This window comes from Bubalus bubalis, chromosome 13 (genome assembly GCF_019923935.1).
Source record: "Bubalus bubalis isolate 160015118507 breed Murrah chromosome 13, NDDB_SH_1, whole genome shotgun sequence".
In the NCBI taxonomy this organism is placed as follows: domain Eukaryota; kingdom Metazoa; phylum Chordata; class Mammalia; order Artiodactyla; family Bovidae; genus Bubalus; species Bubalus bubalis.
In genome coordinates, this window is record NC_059169.1 from 14167625 (window position 1) to 14194603 (window position 26979).

The 26979-nt window shown below is 42.3% G+C and overlaps 1 protein-coding gene across 2 annotated transcripts in view; it reads right to left on the minus strand.

The window, feature by feature from the left end:
• Nucleotides 1-1503: 1503 nt before the first annotated feature.
• Nucleotides 1504-26979, minus strand: part of CLDN10 (claudin 10) — a 105507-nt gene continuing 80031 nt past the window's right edge. The window contains exons 1-5 of one of the 2 annotated variants that reach the window (XM_006074280.4): nucleotides 22031-22320; nucleotides 13884-14045; nucleotides 13714-13795; nucleotides 2563-2670; nucleotides 1504-1851 (exon numbers count right to left, since the gene is read on the minus strand). In XM_006074280.4, the coding sequence (XP_006074342.3) occupies nucleotides 1728-1851; nucleotides 2563-2670; nucleotides 13714-13795; nucleotides 13884-14045; nucleotides 22031-22250 (696 nt within the window). In that variant the 5' untranslated portion in view covers nucleotides 22251-22320 and the 3' untranslated portion in view covers nucleotides 1504-1727. Of the gene's footprint in view, nucleotides 1852-2562; nucleotides 2671-13713; nucleotides 13796-13883; nucleotides 14046-22030; nucleotides 22321-26979 lie in introns of those variants that run through there. The other variant, XM_006074279.4, reaches the window with a different exon arrangement.

Genomic DNA, 26979 nt, shown 5'->3' on the forward strand with positions numbered 1-26979 from the left:
AAAAGCAGGCTTTAAACCGGGCCTCAACTCCCAAGTCCTGGGTCTGCCAGGTCTTTATTCCTAAACAGCAAGGACTGGGGAAAGACGACGACCGTCTGCTAAGTAACACAAGTCTTTATGCGTCTGTGTTGCAAAAGCTGATACTCTGTTTAGTCCTGTCATGTTAGGGTGTACTAGAATTGCCCATTTTCCTTTGGACCATCGCCTTATATTTCCTGTCACGGGCACGTGGCTAATGTTTCTGGCTCTTGACAGTTTTTCTGTTACTTTGACCTCTTCTCACCCTAAATTCTTCAGAAGCTGTGAAAGTTCAATACAGTCAAAATATTTTCTTCACCAGTACAGCTCTAAAAATATAAAAATTTGTTTTAAACACACATTCACCAAACCCTTATAGCACCCAGCTTCCCTCAGTGGTTTTCAGTTCATTTGTATCCCCGGAAAAGGTACTTAAGTATTATCATGGTCTGTTAAAAAAAAAAAGTTTACTGTATAAACTCGTCCATTTTCTTTTCAGTGAGCACCTCCAAACAATGTGATTTTTCCTTTTTAAGTCCTTCAGGCTTGAGGAAGATGTCACGGTCACCCATGCTGTGACTGGTATTGTCGGGGACCTGAGTCACAGATGACATGGCTAAGTGATTCGTAGCCACAGCCTGAGACTGTATATACTTCACCCTAGACTGCCTCGGTTCAAAGTCCTTGAGGTTTTGTCGCTTGCTGTGGCAAGTTGCTTCAGCTTCTCTGCTTTCATTTCATCCTCTGCCAGTTCAGGGTCCTACAGTACTTACCTCAGAGGGTGGCTATGAGGCTGCAGTGAGTGAGGGCACACAGAGCATTTAGAGCAGCGACGGGCACACACAGACTGAGGTAACTATTGCCCTGTGGATATGAGATGAAAGGGCTGGCTTGAGAAATGAAACGTTGTCTCTGGTCAGAGATCCCTGGAGGAACTTACACGTCTTGAAAAAAATGCTGTCTCTCCATTGCCAGTTGGTTCCACACACACAGCCTGAGCGACACAGGTCCTCAGGAACTTGGTCCATTGTTTCTGAGTGAGGCAGGGACCGTGCAGCTCCAGGCCCTCCTCTGTCAGCCTCAGAGTCGGCCATGACCAGCGTATCCAGATCTGCTCTCTATACCGGAGGAGGAGGTATTTAAGGAGGACCGGCCGGGCAGTGGGCAATAGCATCTTGGCCCCATGAGCCCTTCCTGGAGCAGCCGTTGAGAAGCACAGTGGTGATGGACAGGTGTCAACAGCTAGAAATCAGCTCTACCCAGCCAGCATATGTCCATTCCACCCAGACATCTGAGGAATAGTCTCAGTTCACCCCCAAACTGTTTTACAAGTCATGACTCCTTAATACACTGTTTAATATATGATGGAAAAAACACATAAAAAATGGGGACAAATACTGCAAGGTCTGGGTGATTAAGAAGGCTACATTATGAACACTGCTGGAATCTTTGGTGTTAAACACAGATGTATAAGATATATACAAATCTTGTAAATAGCCTGTTTATTTTTTTTTAATAGAAAGCCACAACAGGAAGTGATTAGTATGTAACTATAGAAGAACATTTACATCCAAGAATCAACAAATTCTTCAAATTCATATTTTAAAAATAGTTTGAGTGTTAATTATAGGAGGGCCTTGATGGCATCATTTTGTGAACAGTTCACATTTAGAACAAGCTCAAGACACAGCTTGAAGGCAGCTCTCTTTTTAGACGTATGCATTTTTGTCAAACTGTTTTGAAGGGTTTGGGGTTTTAAGATCTCCTTCTCTGCCGTGATACTTTGTCCGAGAAGACATGACAGACGTGGCCCCATTGTACGTGTATCCCATTCTGAAAGGCAAAAGTTTGGCAGATGGTCTTTTACACGTAGGACAAACAAAAATAGGAAGAAACCATATCCCCCCGTTTCTGTCACAGCTAAGTTGTCTTTCCCTGATTATGTTTAGCTTTCTTCCCTTTTCAGCCCAAGAAATCGTTCAGTGTCATTTCAGAGCAGCTAGTGTGACTAAGAGAATCTCCAAAGAAACTCATGGATTCTTAGTTTGTTCAGTTATTCTCCTTCAAAACTTACATAAAACTTATCTTCCTGGAATCTTGGAGACTGTGATGACCTTAATCAGCAATTTCCACCTATGTGAAAATTATGAGGCCAAAGTGAAGAATATGCCCCTAAAGTTAGACAAGATTTCTACTTATAGCGATAGCTTTGGAACGTAAGAATGTCAAACTCTGCTTTTTTTGGTTGCTTCATCAAAAAAAAATTTTTTTAATTGAAGGATAATTGCTTTACAATATTGTGTTGGTTTCGGTCCTATATCAACACAAGCTCTGCTTTTTAAATTAATTATAATTATCTATATTCTATTCTATTCAATATAATTTTACCATATTAAATGTTATATTTACTATATATTCTTAACCTTTCCCAATTCTGGGTGTTTGAAGTTTCTAAGAATCATAAGAACTACCTATAATTTATCCCACATATAATAATTTAGAATAGTATTGTACTTTTTAACAGGTCATTGTCTCTTTTCATACCTGGGTGCTTTGTTGTTGTCAGATATTGAAAAGCAAAATATGACACCACCAATTAGGCAGAGTGAGGCTCCTGCCCATCCAATAAACAGAGCAGCTCCTAACTCATACCTGTGAAGAGTACCACACAAGTGTTAAAGCTTACTGATTTGGGGAGTAAACAGCATTTAACACTACTAGTCAACACTTACTAAATGCTCATAATACACTTGCTATGGGAGCTTATACAGGAAGCAACAGTATCTGTAAAGAATGCTTTATACTCTTCTCAAAGTGTTTTTACAGTCTTCATTCAACTGTATCTTCCCAACATCCCGAAAGGAAGCTGAAGGCACCGGCATGCCTTTGGGTAAAGCAGAAGCCATGGACTCAAGGTGAGGCCTCCTGGCTCTGCCAGGATATTGCCTCTGGGCTCTGCCTGAAGCCCAGATGTTTCCATCTATTTATCTTGTTGTGCAGGGTAAATTATTTAGGTAGGCTTTAGTTGGAAAAAGGAAAGTTGCCTCTGCTTTTATTTTAGTTCAACTCAGTAAGTGGTTAAGCATCTGCTGTGTGCAGTCATGTGCAAGGTGCCAAAGGGTGACAGAACATGCCACCCCAACTATGCCACTTTGGCACAAGGAGCCAAAAGCAACTGAGAAGAAACAGGAAAGCTCTCTGCCTTCTCCCTGTTTGCCTAAAAGCAGGGCATAAACGTGTAAAACCATCCCCTATCCCCTCACTACCAGGAAGAAGTTAGTTCTCAGACACACTGAACACGCTGCTTAGCCCACAAGTGGCACCGGAGCAATCTACATTAAAAAATTTCACTAATTTGCATCTTTCATTAGTTCCCTCCTCACATTCAGGTGAGTCACTCAATTGTGACTGACTCTTTGCAACCCTATGGACTGCAACATGCCAGGCTTCCCTGTCCATCACCAACTCCCCGAGCTTGCTCAAACTCATGTCCATCAAGTTGGTGATTTCATCCAACCATCTCATCCTCTGTTGTCCCCTTCTCCTCCTGCCTTCAATCTTTGTTAGCCTCAGGGTCTTTTCCAATGAGTCAGTTCTTCGCATCAGGTGGCCAAAGTATTGGATTTTCAGCTTCAACATCAGTCCTTCCAATGAATATTCAGGACTGATTTCCTTTAGGATTGTCCCTCCTTAAGTGCCTTCCCACAATTTGTGTCTCTAGAAGCTCAAAGTCCTTTTCCTTTGTCTTGTCACTTCTCTAGAACCCACTGTTCCTCTGTTAAGATGCTATATAAGCCCAAGTTCTAGCCACCCTTTGAATTACACGCCACTGGGTACTTTCTTGTGTAGGAGCAATGCACATATAAATAAACTCCAGTTTTCTCTTATTAATCTTTCTTCCCAGCAGAGAACCTAGGAAAGTAGAGGGAAAAATCGTTTTTCTTCTTCTACAGTGTCCACGATAGATACAGCCTCATCGTGCTTATCACTGCAGTCCAGTGAGAGATGAATACAAAAGTATCATTTAGTGGCAGCCTGCTATGAAGCCTCTCCTTGATGGCAGGCCATAGTACACCACTGATGACTAGAAGAGATGCAAAGGTAAGTAAGACAGCCCTTGCCCTGGAGAGGTCACCATTCAAAGGTACAAACACCACCACCAAGAACAACAAAGGAAGTCACAATGGAGGGCTGGAGGATATCCGTTCAGGGGAGATATATATATATATATATATGTATATATATGTATACATATATATATGTGTGTATATATATATATATATATGTATGTTTTGGAGAAACAAATATTGAATGAGACAAGTATACCAAAATCTCAGGGGTTGTAGTGTTCTCATGTCTGCCTGTCCTTTTCCTGAAGAATTTTTTTTTTTTTTTTTTTAAATAAAAGAAGTGATTCTCAGACTTTTGGCTCACAGGCCTCTATCACAAGGTGAAAACAAATGGATGACATTCCCTACCTAATGGTGCTTAAATGAAGTCAGAGGGGGAAGGGTCTGTTTTGATCATACAGAATCCAGAGGGTCTGAGAATGAAAGGAAGAATTGAGAGTAGGAGGGGAAAGTTGGGATCACGGTCAGGCTATCCCCCCCTGGACCTGGTGCCAAGTCAGGCTTAGGTATCAAGGCCTCCCCACACTGTGGACAGCATCTGGCATCCGTGGCCTGTGCCTGTCCTGAGCTTTGTCTCATCCTTTTCGGCGTGCTGTGTCACTATGCCTGAACTCCCATCTGGGCAGGGCCAGGCAGCGGTGGTGGTGTGACAGTGTGGTCCCGGCCACCAGCCAGTGGGAGCAGGAAGCAGCCTTTACACAAGACAAGGGCCTGGTGGTCTACTTGCCCATTTCCAGATCTGGCTTTTCTGTTAATTTCACAGCTTCCATTTGCAACTGGGAAGAGGTGAATTATATAATACACACTACAACTTGGCGTGTGCATGCAGGCTAAGTCACTTTAGTGGTGTCCGACTCGTTGTGACCCCATGGACTATAGCCAGCCAGGCTCCTCTGTCCATGGGATGCTCCAGCCAAGAGTACTAGAGTGGGTTGCCATTGTTACATAATACACACTGCCTCGTGAGCCCTTCTTTTTCACTCTTGCATTGCTTTACCTGGGGAATCAAGGTGAGAGCTAAAGGAAGAGCTATAAGCACCTTATCCTGCACTAAGGCACTGATTAGGCTCTGGGAACCAAGAAACTTTTCAAACTGTTCCAACCTGAGGCAGTGGCAGAAACAGAAGGTCAGTGTAAGTGGGGAAAAAGCCTTCAGTGTGCACAAAAACCAGCTTGAAAGAGGACTGGACAGTGAAGTGTACAGGTGAAAAGAGCTGGCCAGATCCAGAGTGTTAACCTGTAGTTTTATAAAAGATACCTTCATTAAATATCATGTTATACATCTACAAAGGATATCCTGGATTCCCACAATAGGCCCTTCTTGTACAATGTTTGGATGACATTATATAAATAAAACGAGCAGAAGCCCTGCCAAGTCGTGGTACCGGTCAATGGATCTCTTTAAAATATCTGCAGTTTCTACAGTAAGCTGGCATCCAGTCCATCCACTGTCATGCTATTACTGCAAAGACAACTAAAGGATGAGCACACTGAACATTTCGACATGAAGGACATTATTATAGGATTACAATTTAACAATACTTTCTATTTTTCTTTATTTTTCTCCTTAGAGCTTAGGCTGTCTTCTCTCATGAAACTAGGCATTAGTATATTAACTTTCAGTGTAAATCCTCCTGGAAAAAACAGTCTGAGATTTTTCTTAAAACATTTAGCTTTCTAAAACAGGATGCCAGTGCCAGGATCATGGTTAAAAATAAGTCTCTAATAATTGATAGTGGTCCATTAGGGCATAGGTTGGTAGAACTCAAATCATAGCTCAGCACTGTGAATTCATTTAAAAAGAGCATACAACTGGCGAGAAATCAGAAGATAACTACCCACACAGCTCAGATGTTGGGAACTACGACTTTATATTCATTTAAGCAAACTGAAACTTTCTGAAGGGATTTAAGAGTCATCAGTGTGGCTTATATTAAAAACTGGTTTGGGAATTCCCTGGAGGTCCAGTGGTTAGGATTGTGACCTTGCACTGCATAAGGCACAGGTTCAATCCCTGGTCATGGAACTGGCTCACTTACTCCTGTTTTTAAACATATTTTTAGATTTTCTTGAAGTCACTAAATATGGATTGTATTTCAAGGAGAGTATCATTTCCTTTTGAGCTTTTTATGAATTCTGTCAGTCAAATATTTAATAAATAGAACCATTTTAAAGCTAAAGTCTTAAAGAGACTCCACATCTATACCAATAGCTTCTAACAATTGGATGCAAGGGATTCTGTGACGTGGTTCTCTGTCTTAGAGACTTTTTCTTCTTCCTTCTGTTGAAAGACACGTACAGCAGACTTATTCAACAGTGGCTTGAATTCACACCCATCAGTGTGCGTGATCTGGCAAAAACAGAAGTGTTATTAAAAGACAGGACTGAGGGTGAGCCACGTAACATCCATTCAGGTTTGTTCCAGGCCATGCCTCCTCTGACATTCATTGGGAAGCTCCATCTCTGCCTGGAAATCTTTCTTCACTTTTGGTAACACTGAAAAGCTGACTTCAGCGCCTCAGGAGATTATCCAAATTTCAGATGATCTACTGCAGGTCTGTCTTCTGTTAACAACATCTTCCTGGCCCTAGACCAGCTTTCCCACTCTTTATTGAGCTGTTACAATCGCCAAAACTTCATTATTCAGAAAGGCTACCAGTCTGCTTAGCACCAGACAGATGCAGGATGGAAAGGCTGAGGACTGATCTCTGTTTTACAGATCAGAACCTTGTTCTTCGATTATCTCTCACATATTCAGTTCAATGGAAAGGACTCATAAAAGCAGCCTTATGACCTGAATTCATGTATATAATTGTGAATCTAGTAAACAAGCAATAGGGAACATTTTTCTTTCTATAGAGAGAAAGTAAAGCACAGATTAATGACCAGAATTTTCCCAAAAAAGAACCATAAGGATCTAAGGCATTAAAATATACCTTGAATTACTAGATGAAGTTAACTCTTATTCACCTGGCTGTGCTAGGACTCCAGGCTACTGTTCATTTCCTAACGAGAGAGCCTGGGCTAGAACCACACTCAGTGGTCTAAATTCTGATGCATTTCATACTCACCTCCTATTTTAGCCTAGTGACATGCACAGTAATCCTTATGGAACAGATTGAGGAACACCTCTCATCTCTTTCTTGCACCCAAAGCCCTGTCATCATTTGATCTGCCATCTACAGGGAGCGCATGTATCCCACCTACCCTGTCACCTACCTCTGATGGTAGGTGACACCATCAGAGAAGTACAAGCTAGATATTGTTCAAATCATGTGTTTCGGGGTGAATGAGAGAACACAACGCTGTTCTCAAGGACCTTACAGTCTAGAGGCGATGGTCAGACATTAAACAAATAATTAAAGGACAATGAAGCCTAACAACACAAGCAGAAGAACATGTGTTTGCAAAGTAAACATTACATGTTCTCCCAAATCTGTATAGTTGTGGTCCAAGTACGAGTCCACCATAACAACAGCTACCGTCAGATCACTGTACCAGGATTTTGTTTTTGTGTTAAGTATTTTGGCATGTATTATCATATTTGATCTTCAATTCTAAGAGATAGTCTTCCTACCATCACAGAAAACTGAACCTGAGTGAGTTTAAATTATTTGCCTCCCCATACCTCAGCTAAGTAAATAGTAGAACCAGGATTTAAAACCCATAACTGATTCCAATCCTCGAGCTTTTTTTTTTTTTTTTTAATTAATGTTTATTGGAGTATAGTTGCTTTAAGAGCCTGGTGAGCTACAGTCCATGGAGTTGCAAAGAGTCAGACTGAGCTACTAACACACCTAGTTGCTTTATAATGTTGTGTGTGTTAGTTTCTGCTGTACAGCAAAGTCAATCAGTTAATCTCAACCTTTTTGACCCACCCCCCAGAGTAATAAAAACAAAAATAAACAAAATGGGGCTTAATTAAAAGCTTTTGCATAGCAAAGGATACCAGAAGCCAATCTTGAGCTCTTAGCCATCACTCTTTCTCCCTTTTCACCTTAGCTAAGGAAAAGATGGGATCAATATGAAAAGATACAATCAGTGCAGTGTTTTGGGCTTGTCATTTCAGAAAGATGTGAGTTTTCCCTCTCTTCCCGGCTCATAGCCTTCTCAGTGGCTCTAGGGTATGGAATTTTTTTCCAGAATTCCCTCCGGCGGCCTTTTCACCCAGCACAAAAAGAGGTGAGGGTAGTAATTAAAATCAGGGCTTGCTGGGCTTGAAAAAAGAACCTGCCGCTCCTCCGTAAACAAAACAAAAGCTGTTTAACAAAAGAAAAACCTCATCCTTTTAAGATCCCCAGAGAAAAGTGAGCTTGAGGCTGCAGAGCTAGAAGCCAAGTCTTTTGACCTCAAGGATGGACTTTTTTCCAAACATACTGCCCTACTCCTTATGTTAATCAAGGGTGGTAGTAGCCAAAACATTGCCGTTACCTTAAAACAACTAAATATGTTTTAAAAGTTCCAAGTTTAGGAAGTACATCCATATATTATCACTGCTAACTTTTAAAAATTGAACTCCATTGGTATACTGATCTTTTAAACATTACCATCAAAAAGAAACTTAACTCAAAGGCTTATATAATCCTTGGAGGAGGAAATGGCAATCCACTCCACTACTCTTGCCTGGAGAATTCCATGGACAGAAAAGCCTGGCAAGCCCCAGTCCATGGGGTCGCAAAGAGTTGGACATGACTGAGCAACTAACACTTATATAATCCAAGCTCTGTATCACTGCATGGATGGATTTTATGTGAACAAGCATTCTACAGGCATTATCTACAAGCACACCTTTCCCCCAAATACCCCGCATTCTTTTGGGGTCCCAGGTACCGGAAGCAGGCTGTTTAGTGCCCACCAATCCATGTATCTCCCAAGGCTGCTGCATTCTCCTCTCCCTTATGCAATTCATGTTAGTTAACAGCTTACTCAGTGATCTGCAAGACACCACAAGATTTCCTACCCAGGGCTTCCCAAAGAGCCACGAAATAGTGGCAGGCACCTCCCAAACCATGGCTAGAGTAGAAAGGGATAATTTAAATAAGCATCTACTTGCATATGGAAACTTTGTGGAGAATTCTCAAATTTAGGAAATGTAAAATAAATGAACTGCTACGTAATAGCCTCTGCTTAAGGGTCAGTCCCATTTAAAAGAATAGCGTTCCCTGAGTGCCTACTCTAGGCACCAGGCTAGACAGCTGAAATGTACCATCTCATTTAATCCTCATGATAAACTCGTAGTTCTCATTCTTCCCATTTTACAGATGAGGAACACAGGACACAAGAAGGGACAAGTAATTTCTTCAAGGCTACACCACTAAAAGATGGCAGAGCTGGGATTCTCTCCCAGGCAGCCTGGATCCAGGGTCCTCATTCTTGAGGTCTCCCCTCCCCCATCCCTTTAACCAAATTTCCCCAAGCATGCTCAGTCTTTCCACCCTAAGAGAGATGCAGACAGACAGACAGCTATACACCACTGCTTACTAATCATCCTTGCTGTAAACATCATAGAGAATGGACCAGTTACAAGAGATGCCCAAATCAGCAAGATGTGGTCTTCGCTTCAAGATACTCCTGGTCTCCTTTGGAAGATGGACCAACAGGCAAGTGCCACTGCCCAGTGGGATTGTAACAGAAGCACCAGGAGCAAAGGGAGCACCCTGGTGGGCACCTCACCCAGAATGCAATTCCTGCAGGATACACAGAAGTGGGCCAGGATGTGAAGAGGAGAGGGAAAGGGGTGGTGGTGGTAAAAGCTGAGTCACCAGGAAGCATGGCAAACTGGAAGAAATCGTGGCTTCGTATACTGGTCAGTGAAAACAAAATGCAGTTGCCAAACATTTGATTTCTAAGTATATTAAGTTCTGCCAGCATGAAAAAGGCATCAGAGCAATTCTGATGATCTTAAGTGGTCAGTCTTACCACAGAACAAAGTGAATCCTTCTTAATATTTAACAGTCAAATTCTGGTTTGTTCTTAACACTTGGCACTGCTATGGAATCCCTTACCTGAGACTCTATGAACCTCTTACCAGCATTAATTCATTCTCCAAATAACCTCATGATTGGAACAAGCTTAAATAAACATCTATAATTCATTAAATTATAATAAGGACAGAGTAGAGAAGTTAAATATCTTGGCAAGGCCACCTAGTGAGATCGACTGTCCTTTCAAATTCACCCAGGAAAATATGTCTAATCTAGAAACATACTTCTTGAATTGTCTGCTGTGCATTTAACTTGATAGGTAACAGGAATGAGAGAATTTACCAGGAAGCAGACAGCTGTTTATTTCTGAACTACTAAATAACCACAACAGTGAAAAGATTTTACCTTAGTAAAACTTAGATACTAAAGTAGAAACTATTCCAGGAATGAAGCATGTTAAAGGTAAGTAACTCCGTGGTTTCAAAAACTCTGAAATTAAAAAGGCTTGACTATGATAAGACCCAAACCATGAATATCTGAGCCAAAATGTTAATGATAAATCTCATTGACTTTAAGAGAATAAATCTAAGATCAGATGTTCTGTTTTCTCAATTAAGGAAATTGGTTTAATACTCTAACTTTGCATGATTTGAAAAGAAGTTTCCTTATGCCAATCAATTCTTTGGAACTGTCTATTTAAGAAAAAAACAAAGCAAGACACTCAGGAAGATACTGGTTTGGACAACAGATGGTGAGAATAATGTATATTTCAACAAAATGATAGGGTGACTCATACTAAGGGGTGCTTATGACCATGAGCTTTCAGGAGGATAGATTTTGTTTTAATTTGGTAGATTTTGCTTTAATAAAAAGGAGGAAGTTGGTTTGAAACAGCCCAAAGGGAAGCATTGAGAAACAGTTTTCAAGGCTTTGCAGGAGTCCATCCTAGAGCCATAAAACATAATCACAACTTGAATAAAAGCAAGGAAGCAAAACAAAAGGGGGGGGGGGGAAATGGGGAAATGGCAGAACACAACCAGAGCCAGGTGAAACTCTTTAAAGATTGCAATTGCAATCAAATGATTGTAGGCAGGAAGAAAAATCTTCCCAGAAAAGTTGTGGGAAAGAAAGTGTTTCGGAAATAATCAGCCACTGAATACAAAGCCTGATGCTGTTTGCGGTGTAAATGCCACAATCTTCGTCCCAGTGATACATCAGAAGCCACTCACTTTGTTCCCTCATCAATAAAGCACCTCCTGAGTTTCCTGCACATAGTAGGAATGTGGTGGGAACTCTGGATGAGCTTAGCCTTGTGTGTCTAATGTAAGCAACCAAGGTGAGTCTTGGAAATCCACAAAGATTCACTTTACATGGTAGAGAATCCTTAAGAAAAACAACAGCAACAAAATCAGGTTCTGCAGCCCAAACTGTTTTTCAATGCATCTTAGGGCAAGTATTTGCTCACCAGAAATTTATTTTTTTATATTAATGAAAGATTTAATACAGCAAGAGATATAACAACCATAACCATTTATGCACATAATGACAGAATATCTATGAAGCAAAAACTGGCAGAATGGAAAAAAAGAATAAACAGTTCTATTATAATAGTTGGAGATTTCAATATCTCACTCAGAGTAATGAACAAACCAACCAGCCAGAAGATAGGGAAACAGAGGACTTAACACAATAAACTAATGAGATCTAACAGACATATATAGAGAACACCAACCAACAACAGCATGAACATTGTTCTCAAGTGCACAAGACACTTTCCAAGATAGTCCATATATTAGGCCATGAATTAAGTCACCAGAAATGTAAACTAGAGCATGTGGCAAACACCTGATCCTCACTGCTAAACACACACATCCCTGTGCCCAGCTGTGCCATCTAGGGCTGCAGGGAGAGATGCTGCTCTAGGAAGATGAATGCATGATACAGATGGGAGAGGAGGATGAGCCCGCCTTCTGTCTCCATCTCCGCAGAGGCTTCCTCAGTCTGCTGAGATAACAGAAGGCCTTTCTACTAATCTTGAGAGGACTAGCTCTGCAGATCAGAATTCCACTTAACCAGGCACCGTGCTAGGCAAATAAGAGATGATATATAAGTGTTTTCTGATCTCAAGGAACTTACTCTCATGAACATCAATGAAGACACCAAGGAAATAATCAGAACACCCCTGGAGGGGTGCCCTCACCCCAGTCCCCCTAGGGCTGGCCCTGCCTTTGGCAGCAATTCTCCAACATATTCCTCTCCAAGTTCATGCACAAACTACATCAGAGGTACCGATTACTAAATTCCAGGAAATGCCAGCTTGGGAAGTCCTCTCCCCTAGAATATGCCAAAATCAAAATCTCACTTCAGAAATTGAATACTTTAAGACCTACGGAATCAGTTTACTTTGTGTTGATATCCAATTTTCAGCCAATTGATTTTCCTAATTTATGTCTCCTTCTCTTCTACTAGAGGCTATTGTAAGAGTAAAATAAAAATAAAATAATATCTGCAATGCTCTGCTTGGTCAATGGTAGGGGCATAACATGTGTTACCTATTATTTTCATTATATAAGCATTTACTATTTATGCATGAACTACACAAGAGACACTACTAGAAAAATCATTTCCTAAAGATTCCTAAATCCACCAGAAAAAAGTAATGGATCCTGATCAGACATTTTAGTAATTACTCTTTTAAAATTCTATAGTCTTTTATCTGAAGACTGAAAGAAAATCCCCAGCCTGGTTGATAGCAGTACACATGCATACACGAGCAGTTTTCCACAGGAATCTATGGGAATATTCTCACGGAAGACAAACTGTTTGATGTATTATGATTTCTAATTTGGTATTCCTTGGGTTTTTTCCAAAGCAAAGAAATAAGCCTAGGGAAACTATAAAAAGCAACAGCCCACAGTTAAAAACCAACAGCAACAAGAGAACTGGTCTGTAAGTGCCAAAGCATTCACCCGCAGCTGAAACTGGTCACATCTGGGTGTCTGTGCCACTCTTGGAGCATTTTTTTAAAGACCCTGCATCATGTACAGTTTCTTTACAAAGGTTTCTTAGGTAGAACTTGTTAAGGCCATAGTCAACAGAACAAATGGAAAAGGCTGATTAGAAATGAAAAATAATACTTTATTCACTATCATTTAATCATTTCTAATCTTCAGAACCACAGTCTCGTTTTCATCTCAATGTCTGCGATGGAAACTGGCCCACAGCCTAAAATCTGGCAAGTATCATTGTGGATGGACAGCAATCAAGGCAAGCTCTTAATTTTCGGTTATCACACTTTCTCCTTTCCTCCCCGTCTTACACCTCTCTTTCACTTTTCCCCTATTTGACTTCAGTTTTACAATGGATAGTAGATGAGCTTTAGCGTTCTAAATCCTAAGCCTTGAGCTATTTACAGACAAGTATGTTACAAGACACTTGTAACATTAATGCAGTGATTCAGTGCATCTTTTGCCAATGTAGCACATACACTGTTTGCTCTTAAATGAAGTCAACAAATAGCCTCTATCGGTATGTCCCACTTTCATAAGCCATAGAGGAAATTTAGGTACCTTAATTTAGAAGATGATTTTAAATCCATTTCCTGTAAGCCACAAGCATACAGACTTAAGAAGAGTACTTACTTTTGCTCCACGAAGAGGGGATCAAAGAATTCTGTTGTGATTTTGTTTGCATACAGGGAACACCCAGTCATTGAGCACAGCCCTAAAGAGCATCAGAAGGAAAGTACTATGACTCCTGGTGTTTCATTAACATCCTGAAGCACGTTGTTTGTTAGAAAGTTACTATTTACCTGACAGTATGAATACAATCCCAGCCAAACAGGCAATTTTAGCTTTGGCTTTATCTGAGCCTCCAACTTTGGTACATTTCATGCCAATCAGGGCGAATATGGAACCAAAAAAGCCCAGGCTGACAGCGGCAATCATAAGTCCTCTACACGCCTGGATGTAACCTGCAATTAGAGTAGGGCATTTACATTAGCATTAAACATGTGGCTGTCCAGGGAGAAGCACATTTTACATTGTCCTCCTGAATGACTGTTTTCTGGAAAAAAAAAAAAAAGAAAAGAAAAGACTGAAAAATGGTTAAAACACATGTTAAAACAAGCAAGATTGGAAAGAAAGTTAATCCCTATGGCACACTTTTCAGTCTGGCACATGCAGGATCCTCAGGCTACATCTCTGAGCTTTCCCACAGTCACAGATGAGGAAACTGAGACACACAAAAGCTACATGATATGCCAGGGATGACTGAGTAAGAGGCTGGAATGAATTCCATCCAGATCTGACTACAAAATCCACATGACACTGCCTTTCACCCTGAGACACCTCATCCGCCACTCTCTCAACCCTCTTATTCCTTTGCACATCAGACCTTTAAAACAGATGTTTTAATGATTTTGACATTGAAAACGTTATAAATGAGCAGAGCTCCCAAAGAGTCACATCTTCTAATATTGGTGAAAGATTATAAATGAGACCAACTGAAATATCATCATGAACCATGAGGAATCTAAATCAAGATGTATTTTTATGACCTTTTAAAAAATTTTCAGGGCACATACAATAACACTGGGTTTAAATAAGCATTGGTTAGTTCCTAGAAGAATATTTTATAATTATGAAATTAACTGCATACAAATGGATACTTTCCAAGTATCCTAAAAGCTTGCTCTGTTGGTTTCTTTGAACATTCCTCCTGCACCACTCATTTTCTTAGTCATATATTCTTATTTGCATAGCCAGGATGATGGTAAACTTCAGACTGGCTTTTGTCCAGACATTAACAAATTTTAAATTAATAGGATATACATGAATACATTTAAAAAATGTCATTATGTACATTTCAGCCTGAAACAGTGGTATATTCTGAAATAGTGATGACACACCAATGTAAGTAAATATTTGTTGAACAAATGAACATAATATCTATCAGGTTTACATTTGGAATTGAACTTTTTAATTCGAAAAAACTCATAAGTGCCAAGATAAACCAAGTCATTTCCTACTGTGTTCAGTCAAAGGCTATGATAATCACATAAGTAATAATTCTAAGGCTACAACAATCATATATTCAGGGAATAATGCTGCAAGGTGGCCTCCAGGCCATGTTTCTTGGTCAAAAAATAAAATTTTAAGTTTTATTCCTAACCCCAGGATCCATTTTGAAGAGTACCCAGAAGATGTTCTAATTAATTGAACAAATTTAGGCCTCTACAAATGCAAACCACAGTCAATCCTAAAGAAAATCAGTCCTGAATATTCACTGGAAGGACTGTTGCTGAAACTGAAGCTTTGGCCACCTGATGCGAAGAGCTGACTCATTGGAAAACATTCTGATGCTGGGAAAGATTAAAGGCAGGAAAAGAAGAAGGAGATGACAGAGGATGGGATGGTTAGAAGGCATCACCAACTCAATGGACATGAGTTTCAGCAAATACTGGGAGACGGTGGAGGACAGAGGAGCCTGGCACGCTGCAAGCCATGGGGATGCAAATAGTCGGACCTGACTTAGCAATTGAACACCACCACAAATGCAGAAAGCAAGGACAACGATCTTCCATTTTATAGTATGAACTGTTTCCAGACAGAAAACAATTTTACTGACGGTCAGGCTGTCAAAAACAACAACAAAAAACAGTAAAAGAAACTTATTTTTAGCAAAACAGAATAAGGGAGGCTTATTTTGGTAGCAGTAGTAGTGCTGCAAGGGCGATCTGTGTGTTTGCTGCGGAATGCTAACTCAGCTCCATTTTAAACTTCAGTCCTCAAGTCCCCCAGCCAGAGCCCAGGGAGCAGGAGAAGCACAGGGGGAGGAAGCCCTTAGTTCCTTGCAAGGTTTTTTTTTCAAATATAAATTTATTTTAATTGGAGGCTAATTAGTTTACAATATTGTAGTGGTTTTGCCATTCATTGACATGAATCCGCCACGGCTGTACATGTGTTCCCCATCCTGAACCCCCTCCCACCTCCCTCCCCCTTGCAAGGTTAAAGCGAGTCCTCCAGAGAAACTGCAACTGGCTCATCACTTACCACCAGAGCTACTGGGACAATGTGGTTTCAATAATTTTTTGACATTTGTTTCAACCTATGGTTTTGAGATGTTTTAGCTGATTCTTACGGCAATCCTAAACAGACTAGAAAGTGTATGTGTGACTTAGTAGTACTAATAGTCGCTTTGTTGTGTCCAGCTCTTTGTGACCCCATGGACTGTAGCCCACCAGGCTCCTCTGTCCATGGGATTCTCCAGGCAAGGATACTGGAACGCGTTGCCATTCCCTTCTCCAGAGGATCTTCCCAACCCAGGGATTGAACCCATGGCTCTTACATCTCCTGTACTGCCAGGCTGATTCTTTACCACTAGTGCCACCTGGGAAGCCCATAACCTCTATTATAATGTTATTAAAACCTTATCATCCACCATAATTTGCATTTACCTTAGTAATCTCAGACTTTATGTACAGAAAACACACAAGCCATGCAAATGGTTAAGTCTACAATCTGATCACTCAGAACGTGAAATGCATTTTCCCAGATGGTACACAGTGGTCAGAATCCCAGGCTGGTGCATTCAACCCTTAATATGACTGGGGAAAATAACAGTAGGCTTTAAACTTTAACCATTACTCATACTATTTTTTTTCTGAGTTTCTCACTCCATTCTCCTGTCTCAGCTCTGATACCTGCAGAAGGACTGGCTCTGCCCTCTTGGCACAAGAGGAAAGATAGAGAGAGAGCAGGTTCTGATGACGTCAGTCCTTCATCAGAACCAACCAGAACCCTGATGTGGAGGGGAAGGTAACTCTGCCTACCATGAGAACAGTAGCAATAAGTTGCTAACTCATCACATGCATAAAGGCTTTCCCTGGCGGCTCAGATGGTAAAGAATCCACCCACAATGTTGGAGATGGGGGTTCGATCCCTGGGTGGGGAAGATCCCCTGGAGATGGGCGTGGTAACTCACTCCAGTATTCTCGCTTGAAAAATCCCATGGACAGTAAAGCCTTGAGGTCGCAAAGAGTAGGACATGACTGAGCGATTAAGCACACACATTACACGCACAAAAGAAGGCACTGCAGGGTCTGGAGTTCCTGGGATAAACTCCACTGCCAGCCTCAAATGGAAGCCAGTTGTTGGTAGGCTTGAGGTCTGTAAATTAGCGGCTACTGGTTCTTAAAACACCCACAGACTCAAGCCTTGGGTGACTTCCCACAAACTCTTTCAGAGTTTATCTTTTGCAAAGCAGACTTCTACAACCTTGCATTTTAACAGTTCTGGAGGTCAAAATTTATAAGTAACACCCTCAAGTGAAGTGGTGGTAAAAACCTAGTCAAGGAGGCTATTATTTTTGACAGGTCTAATTTACTGACACCGTTAATAGCTAATTAACACATTAAAGTGCTGAGGCATGAACATATTTGCTCAGAAGTTCTCTGAAGTATAATTTATAGTTAACTTCCTTGGAAAAAATGACAAACATTCCCACTAACAAAAATAGATGGCATAAACTGAAAACAAAAAAAAAAAAAGCAAAAACAAAACCTAAAGCCTAGCTTAAAATGCTTCCCAGCTGTAGTTCAAGTGGTGCTTTGAAAGGAATATGGGTTAGCAATAAACAGAAATCACCAGCTTGTTCAACCGTGAGCTTTTCAATTAGTAAAATACCGTGACTTTAATGAATTCCGTTGCAGGAAACCTTCAAGGTGTCCCTTAAAAGTTAAATGTTTTCCACATGTACCTTATTTTCCATTTCCAACTAGCAGAAATAAAAATATCCACTTGGTGGAGACAATTTCCTAGCAGCACTCTTGCTAGTTGTTGATTGAAGGAAGAAAAGGGAAAAAAAAGAACGTGCTTTTCTTGCACTAGTAGCTTCGTGTGCTTTTAGCAGATCCTTTGTGAGAAGGATGGTCTGAGGGGCAAATACGAACTCTGAATTTCAGCTCCGGTTCCTCTTTTTACCTGCTGTGTATCCTTGACTACATTCCCTAATCTCTCCAAGACTGTTTTCTCATCTGTAAAACCCAGGGAGAACAGCACTTACTTCACAGGAGGAATAATATGAACTAAGTGTCTGGTGAGTGGTAAGAAGCACATCAAAGCTTCCTGTCTCTAACACTAAGATTGATTCTAGGCAGAAATTAGAGTTGGAATCTTAACATGGCATTACATTCAAGCTGTACATTTAGCTTTTTCCTTATAGGGAAAACTGGGATAACAATAATACCTCTTGACAATATGGAATCAGAGCTTTGACCTCATACAGGAAATTCAGAATGATGACCCCATCCTCTGTGTCCAAGAGACACGTTCTTCCACCTAAGATGAGACAGGGGAGCACTGTGAGCCTTCTCTTTCCCTTGGATTTTTCTGCCTGGGTTAAAGGGAGGATTGGCTTACTCAGGGCTGCGGCCACCACACCCCCTGCTAATGCAGCTTTCTCCCTCCACTTCAAATGCAATATCAAGAAGTCCAAGTGGACCGTGCTGTGGGCAGGACCTGACTGAGGGCCAGCATCCAGCACATGTGGCTGCCCTGAAAGTACACTGCAGAGCGTCAACAAGCAAAGGGGCTTGTTCCAGGAAGTGCCACTTGTAAGTGGGAGGAACTGACTTCTCTCTACAGGGAAAAATGTAGCTGCATCGTTGAACTCCCACCTTCAAATATTATTCTGGGAAATAATGAAAAGTAAATGATCACTTTGGGATAGGCGATGCCCTCTTAAGCCACAAGAAGCTGAGCCAGCACCATGAGATGGATACACGGGATTATAAGATATATTTCAATGTTTTGTATGAGAAAAGACACCCACATTTAAAAGACAAGCAATGGGCTGAGATTGCAACATATCTAACAAATCAAAGACCGATATCTAGAATCTAAAAAAAACCCCAAAACAAATCATTTAAACCAAGAGGAAACAACCAAACCATGGGCATAAGATACAGACAAGCAACTCATAAAAGGAAAAAAGTGGTCTTTAAGTACATGATAAGATGGTCAAAATCACAGTAATCAGGGAAATGCCAACTAAAAGCATAACATGATAGGTTGCTGCCCATTAAACTGGATGAGAAACTTAGTGGTGAGAATGTGGAGAGAAACAGGTATTCTCGTACGCTAGGTGGAATTAATGAGGCAGTATAAACTGACTAATAAAATGAATATTCAACTGCTCTGACAATACTATTTCTCAGTATTTACGCTACAGAAACACACATATGCACAAAGAAGCAAACAGGTTTTCAATAAAGCACTAAAGACAGTGAAAACCTAGGAAGGCTTTACCCAACATCCAACAGTGGTTAAGTCATTGAATAAACCAGTTTATTTAACAGTACTCATGCAGTCATTAAAAAGAGTTATTTCTATAGGTACTGACTTGGAAAGCTATGTTATTAACTTGAAAACAAGGCAGAACAAGTGGTGAAGTCATTTATGTTTTGTAAAGTCATTTTCTAGACACGAGCCCTTGTGTGGAAGTGGAAGGCCATTTTGTGAGCTGAGTTGTATACAAATGTCACGCCTCTTCTTTAGAGCTGGATGGCTGAAAGCTATGCTCTTCTTCCTCCTCACTACTCCTCTGGCCCCCAAATCTTTCTAAAAAAATATTTATTTATTTGTATATGTGCCTGTATGTGTGTTCAGTGGCTCAGTTGTGTCCGACTCTTTGTGACCTCAGGGACTGTAGCCTGCCAAGCTCCTCTGTATGGGGGATTTTTACCAGCAAGAATACTGGAGTGGGTTGCCATTTCCTCCTCCAGGGGATCTTCCCGACCCACGGATTGAACCCATGTCTCTTGCTTGTCCTGCATTGGCAAGCAGATTCTTTACCACTGAGTCACGTGGGAATCCCTTATTTGGCTGCCCTAGGTCTTAGTTGCAACATGGGGGTTCTAGTTCCCTGACCAGAGATCAAACCTGGGAACCCTGCATCGGGAGCTCAGAGTCTTAGCTCATGGACCACCAGCGAAGTTCCTTTGCCCCCAGATCTTGACCATGATGTCTATTCTCACCTCAGACACATGGGGTGAGGGCTTCACTATTCTACACCCAATCATTTTCATGAAGTATTTATTTCTCGATCGCAGCCTCTGTCCCCCAACTGTCCCATAGAAGGAAGTGCACCTGCCTGGCAGCCTGGCAGTGACAAGAGAGTTAGAAGAACGAATGTGTTTAGAACAACTGTCAATCCATATTCCTAAATGGAAACCACAGAAAGGAGCCTGCCTGTTCAAACATCTATCTGGATGTGTGCTCTGCAGGGCACAGGAAATTCAACAGTCATTCCAGACCATCAGTGGCATCCCAGCTACTTATTTTACACACCAGGATGGCAGACCCAGGTGTCACTCATCTAAAACCAGATACCTATTCCTTTCCGCGGGGTTTCCACCAAATACCTCCGTTGAGCAAGAGTTTGCTTTTCGTGGCAAGCACCATCTCAGGGAAATTAAATTTTGTCTGTTATTTACTCAGCTACACAAACAAAAACTTGCTGTGTGGTAATAAAATAAAAAGAAAACACCTCAAATCGAGAACTCATGTAAATGACTCTCTTAAAGTTTCTGCCAGGAACGACGTGCTGTGAAATCCTGGGAGAAAGGAGCCTAGAACTTGAGCAATCAGTGTCACTGCGTGGACAGGTACCATTCCTCTTGAAACTAAAAATAGCCAGTTTTCTTTGTGAACACCTGTTGCTCTAATACAATACCTTATACAGCCCAGCTAACAAGAACAACCTAGAAAACAGTCTCATGAACAACTGGCAGCAGACTCGGACTTAGGAGAGCCACACAGAACTTGTCAGTTTCCCCGCACAAGATTCTGGGTGGCCAGGATTCAGCTACTCTCTGCAGCACAAGCAAGAACTATTTATTTCCCTAAAATTTACAGCAAGAGTTAAAGCCCAGCAGATTCATTTGTAGATACCTAGCGGTTTATTGGAGAAAGAAATGGCAACCCACTTCAGTGTTCTTGCCTGGAGAATCCCAGGGAAGGGGGAGCCTGGTGGACTGCCATCTATGGGGTCGCACAGAGTAGGACACGACTGAAGCGACTTAGCAGCAGCAGCGGGGTTTTTTTGTGTTGTTTTTTTTTTTTTTTTTTTTTTTTTTTGAGGAGGAGGGGTGCCCCTGCAATATGTTTCTTTTCCCCCAGCCCACTTTTAAAACCACGAATGAAATGGCTACAAGGAGTTCAGAACAAGCAGATTTCGCTTTGACGCTGCTGCTGCTAAGTCGCTTCAGTCGTGTCTGACTCTGTGCGACCCCATAAACGGCAGCCCACCAGGCTCCTCTGTCCATGGGATTCTCCAGGCAAGAACACTGGAGTGGGTTGCCATTTCCTCCTCCAATGCATGAAAGTGAAAAGTCAAAGTGAAGTCGCTCAGTCGTGTCCGACTTTTAGCGACCCCATGGACTGCAGCCTACCAGGCTCCTCCGTCCATGGGATTTTCCAGGCAAGAGCAGAATCCAGCCCTTCTGGGGAGTGCTGGCTGGAGAGGGCAAGCCCCCTCTCCGTGACTCTCTGCCCCAACAGTTCTCAAGGGGGGGGGGGGGGTCCCATAACTCAGTCCTCAACTCCTAGGACAGCAGACCTACTTCCCTCCATCCCAGTCGCCTCAGAGGAACCCACCCCACCCAGGTCGGTTCTGCGCGTCCCCTTTCTCCCGCCTCGGGGATCCGGGCTCAGACAGGCGCCCCCTCGGGACAGACGTCCGGGGAAGGCGGGCCACGGGCACCGGGGACTCTTCCCCGGCTCCTCCAGGGACCGAGAGGGAAAGCGCGGCCGGGCTTGGGAAGGAGTCCTGGGCGGGCGGCGGAGAGGGTGAAGGGTCCCGCCGGGGGTCGTGAGGCTCAGCTCAGCGGGCGCCCAGCCACGGACGGAGGAGGGGAGAGAGCGAGGGTCGGGGTCTGGGGGGCTAGGGGATGCAGACCGTCCAGCGCCAGCATGGAAGGAAAGTCCTTGCAGTTGGAGACGCCCGTGGAGTCCGTGACGCACGTCTTCCACAGGTTGGCCCAATAGGTAGCGGTGGTGATGACCGTGCCGTCGATGGTGGACACCTTCCAGTAGTCGGTGGGCAGCGTGGAGGACACCAGCACCCAGCCGGAGATGGAGACCATGAAGGCAATGATCTCCGACGCTGTGCTCGCCATGCCGCCCGCTGCCGCCCCGCTTGCTCTCGCGCTCCCCACTTGGCGGCCGCACAGCGACCACCGCGCGCCCGGCCCCGCGACTCCGCCCCCGTCGCCCCGCCCACCCGCAGCCCCGGCGCTAGGGGCGCGCGCGGCCCCGGGCCGCGCTCTCGGGGAGCAGAAACGGCTTGCGCGGAGCTGCTACCTGGGTTCCCCTCCAGCCTGCTGGCCCAACGCGACCCTGTGCGTCCCTGCGGCTCCACTCCCTGCTCGCCATTTCGGGGCCGAGGCACCGTGGAGAGGGGCTTTCCTGTTAAACAAATTGGCAGCCGAATGTGGACGACCTACTGCATCCACCCTCTTTCCCCTCCCCGGCCCTACCCATTGGCAATAGCTTGGCGTTCAGAGTATCTTGTAAAAGCAGAGCAGGGGGGAAAAAAAAAAGGCTTTTGTGTGCCCGGAAAGGACACGGCCTGCTAACGCAGCCCTTGGCCTGCTGAACTCTAAAGGTTTTCGTGCCACGCTCTTTTGGGTGACCCAGTTCAGCTTGTTAAGGAGCGATCACTGAAGCTCTGGGCTCGAAGTCAGCCTTGCCCTGAACTTTTGCAGTTCCTTTCGGCCCGGCGGCATGCAGAAGGTCACTGCAAGGAGGTGGGTGACACAGGCCTCAATTCAGGACAGCGGTCTGTGCAGAGCCCAGGCTGCAAGGGGACCTTCTTTATGGTCCTGATCGTGACTGTTCCAGTCACAACGCTGGACTGCTGATACCAATGCACTACACGTAGGACATGCATTTAAGACATTTTCCTGTGGGTTCCTTCCAGCTCCCGTTTCTGAGTCTCTTCTACGATGGTCTGTTTCAGCTTCTCTGCATCTTGTTTTACTTTTTTTTTTTTTTTTTTTTTACCAGCTCCACCTTTAGCATCTGAGGGATAAACTCATTCCTTCATTGCTATCTGAAAGTAAACTTAAAGATTAGGGTGTACTTTTGGCTCCAGAGGTCACACATTTGGGCAAAAATGAGAGAACAAAGACTGGCTTTATTATTTGTCCCTTTAAAGTTCTTGGTGCGAGAGTGCTCTTTTGTGTCCGACTCTTTGCAATCCCATGGATTGTAGGCCAGCCAGTTTCCTCTGTCCATGGGATTTTCCAGGCAGGAATACTGGAGTGGGTTGCATTCCCTCCTCCATGGAATCTTCCTGAAATAGGGATTGTACCTGTGTCTCCTGCATTGGCAGGCAGATTCTGTACCACTGAGCCACCTGGGAAGTCCAAAGTTCTTGGAATGAACCTCTAAATCAGTCCTATAATAAAGCTAGCTGCTAACCCTGTTTCCTGAAGGAAATCAACCCTGAATATTCATTGGAAGGACTGGTGCTGAATCTGAAGCTCCAGTACTTTGGCCACCTGATTCTAAGAGCTGACTCATTGAAAAAGACCCTGATGCTGGGAAAGAGTGAGGGCAAGAAGAGAAGGGTGACAGAGGATGAAATGGTTGGATGGCATCACTGACTTAATGGACATGAGTTTGAGCAAACTCAGGGAGATAATGAAGGACAGGGAAGCCTGGCATGCTGCAGTTCATGGGGTCACAGAGAGTCAGACACGACTAAGTGACTGAACAACAACAACCCTGTTTCACAATGTTTATGCAGGGACACTTTGGTTCATTGTGAAGAATTTCTCAATTCCCCTTTGTCACTTAAAAATAATAAACGAGTATAGAATGAAATTAGAAGTGATTTGCTGTCTCTGGAGAAGAGAGAGGGTTGAATTATAGAAACATCCGAACAGATTTGGGAGGATCATTGGAGATTGTATGGACACACTCCACACTCAACACAATCATCTTATTTCTAGAGAGAATATTCAGTTCACGCTCTAACCTTCAGAACTTCAGGTTTTAGCGCATGGCAGGGTAAAGGAGATCAGTCCTGGGTGTTCTTTGGAAAGACTAATGCTAAAGCTGAAACTCCAATACTTTGGTCACCTCATGCGAAGAGTTGACTCATTGGAAAAAACTCTGATGCTGGGAGGGATTGGGGGCAGGAGGAGACGGGGATGACAGAGGATGAGATGGCTGGATGGCATCACCGAGTCAATGGACATGAGTTTGGGTGAACTCCAGGAGTTGGTGATGGACAGGGAGGCCTAGCGTGCTGTGATTCATGGGGTTGCAAAGAGTTGGACACGACTGAGCGACTGAACTGACAGCCTTTGAGCAAGTTTTTGTTTCTGTTGAGTCCAAATCTGTCTCTCTTTAACATCCATGCAACTGCCATGATTTGCACTGAGAAAACACAAGTTAAGTCCTACTTGTGGGCCCTGAAGGAGTTCTTGGGAAGTGTGTGTGTGTGTGTGTGTGTGTATGTGCCTGACCATTTCACGGCTTGTGTGAATGGGAATACTGGTGAAGACAGTTTACCTGGTGGAATGCAGACGTGATTCCACTACTATGCTCCTCTTGGTCCCAGCTTGTCCTGCTGTGTCATGTTGGGTTTACTGAGGATCCAGAAGCACGTACTTAACCTCCTCAGTCACCTTTGAGTATTGACAACAAGGTGTCCTCTATTCTTTTGTGTGATTTGTCATTTTAAAATGATTTTATTTTCTGGTTTCTTACCCTCCAGCATATTTACACCATTATTTCTATGTCGTATTTCTTTCTGAATGATCTGCTTTCTTTTAATCCAATTTACTGTTCAGACAACACAAGAAGTCATAATCCAAAACATTCCCTATGGACTTTCCAAAAGTTAAAATGTGAACAGATGTTGGTTTTGTACTTTATTTCCTGGCCTTGTTTGAGTGTCTTTGTTTGCTTGTGTCTTCCTTGTGGTAGTTTCACACTAAAAGTGTTGATTCTTTTTTTGCAAGACCCTGACTTACTTTTGACACACAAGAAGTCTAGTATTGTGACCTTAAAGACTCATGCAGATCCTAATTTATCAATAAATTGGTTATGAATGTCATCATTTGGAACCAAAGGTACATGGTTTTACAAAAACAACTGTGAAGAATAATTTGGTGTTTCAGACTAGCCCCCACAGATTTATTTAACAGATAATGTAGTTTTGCGAACTGTACTTAAAATATCCACAAACCTATCATTGCAATATAGCTTTCGGAGGAAACAAATTCTAAATTCTAACTTGGACCTCCAAGGAAGACTCTGCCGCATCACCAGACCGTTTATCCAGAATCTCTGGGGGTGCCTCTGGTAGGGATTTTTCCAAAACTCATAATGCACAGTCAGGTTGGACATCACAGCTCTGACCAGTTGAGATTCCTGTATATAAACAGTCAATTTAGCAAACCGGATGATTTGTGTTATAGAGAAAAAGAATATTCCTTTCTTGGTTGAAAACTTTGAAAAAAGAAATACTCTTTTACTATAGAGATCATAACACACAGCTTCAACTTAAAAGGGTTGAAAATACCACAAACAACCCATAAATTATGAACCGTGTGGCAGCTCTATTAGTTCCTTTGCCAGCTGAAACAGACTAGGGTCGTTATGCCTGTGGACTTGACTAATTTTCTTTTACTTTTATCCTTTGTCTGTTCTGTGAGGTTTCATAGCCCCAGACTTCTCTCCGCTGGCATGTACTGCGTATTAACTATGGAGAGTGACTTCTTAGAACCCACAAGAACCTGACCGAAGGATGAAAAATATTAACTTTCCTTAACACCTAAAGAATATTATGTAGTGAATCAAGTATTTACTTAGAAATGTCTTATATCTTAAGCTTTTCAAAACCAATTTAGTCAGAAGAAACCACGTCATCTAACATAAGAATGTCCAAAAAAGGAAGACAGATTGAAGAGAGTCTTTTTAAAGGAAGTAATGGATAAATTACCTATTTCACTTTAAGATTCTAGAGTCCCAAATAACCTTTGCAGTTAATCTGAAAACCCGTTTATAGAGTACCTTTCAACCGCTAAATGCTTCCTTAATTTTTTTAGGATTCAGTTTACTGAACTTTTTATGTAACTATTCATAACAAACCATTCTTAATTTAAATTCAAAAGTGAATAGTTAGAAAGTTACTTCTCCAAATTATTCAAAATAACGTCTTAATTAACGTTAACTTGGCCTTTCCAAAAAAAAATAAGCATTGTTTCTTTTCTGATATGAACAGTACTAATTTATAATAAATTTGACATAAAGACATTAAGTGGCCTGAAATATATTCTGAGCCTTTCCACATTTGAGAACTAAGCTGCTGAGACTTAACATCGGAAGTTAATTATTTGGCATTATTATGGTTGTTAAGGAAAAATAGAGGATTCCCCCACCCCACACTTGTTCAGTGGGAGTGAAACCAGTTTAGCGGACTGAACCAGAGATTTGCAGAAATTCTTTACTTGAGATTCAACTCAGCTGCCAAACAACACAGGTGTGCCTTTTAACAGCTCAAGGATTTTCTAAGCATGAAATCTGGTTTCAGTATACATTAGCTCCTTCTTAGATTCCAATGAGGGGACATGCTGCTCACCAGGTGGGAAGGGACTAAAGTCCTGATAAATGCGGTATTAACTTAAAAAAACAACAACTACTACTCAGGAGCCAAATATTGTTACACTACCTTCAAGAAGACATTAACACCGATACTAAGATAGTAAAATAGCATATCTGTATTCTTTTCCCTTCATTTCCCCTAACACTCTTAGTTTATCTTAATGCTCTATACTAATTCTACAATACTTGTTAGTTACTTAGCGTGAAAGCTACTGCGTGAGAGGAGTA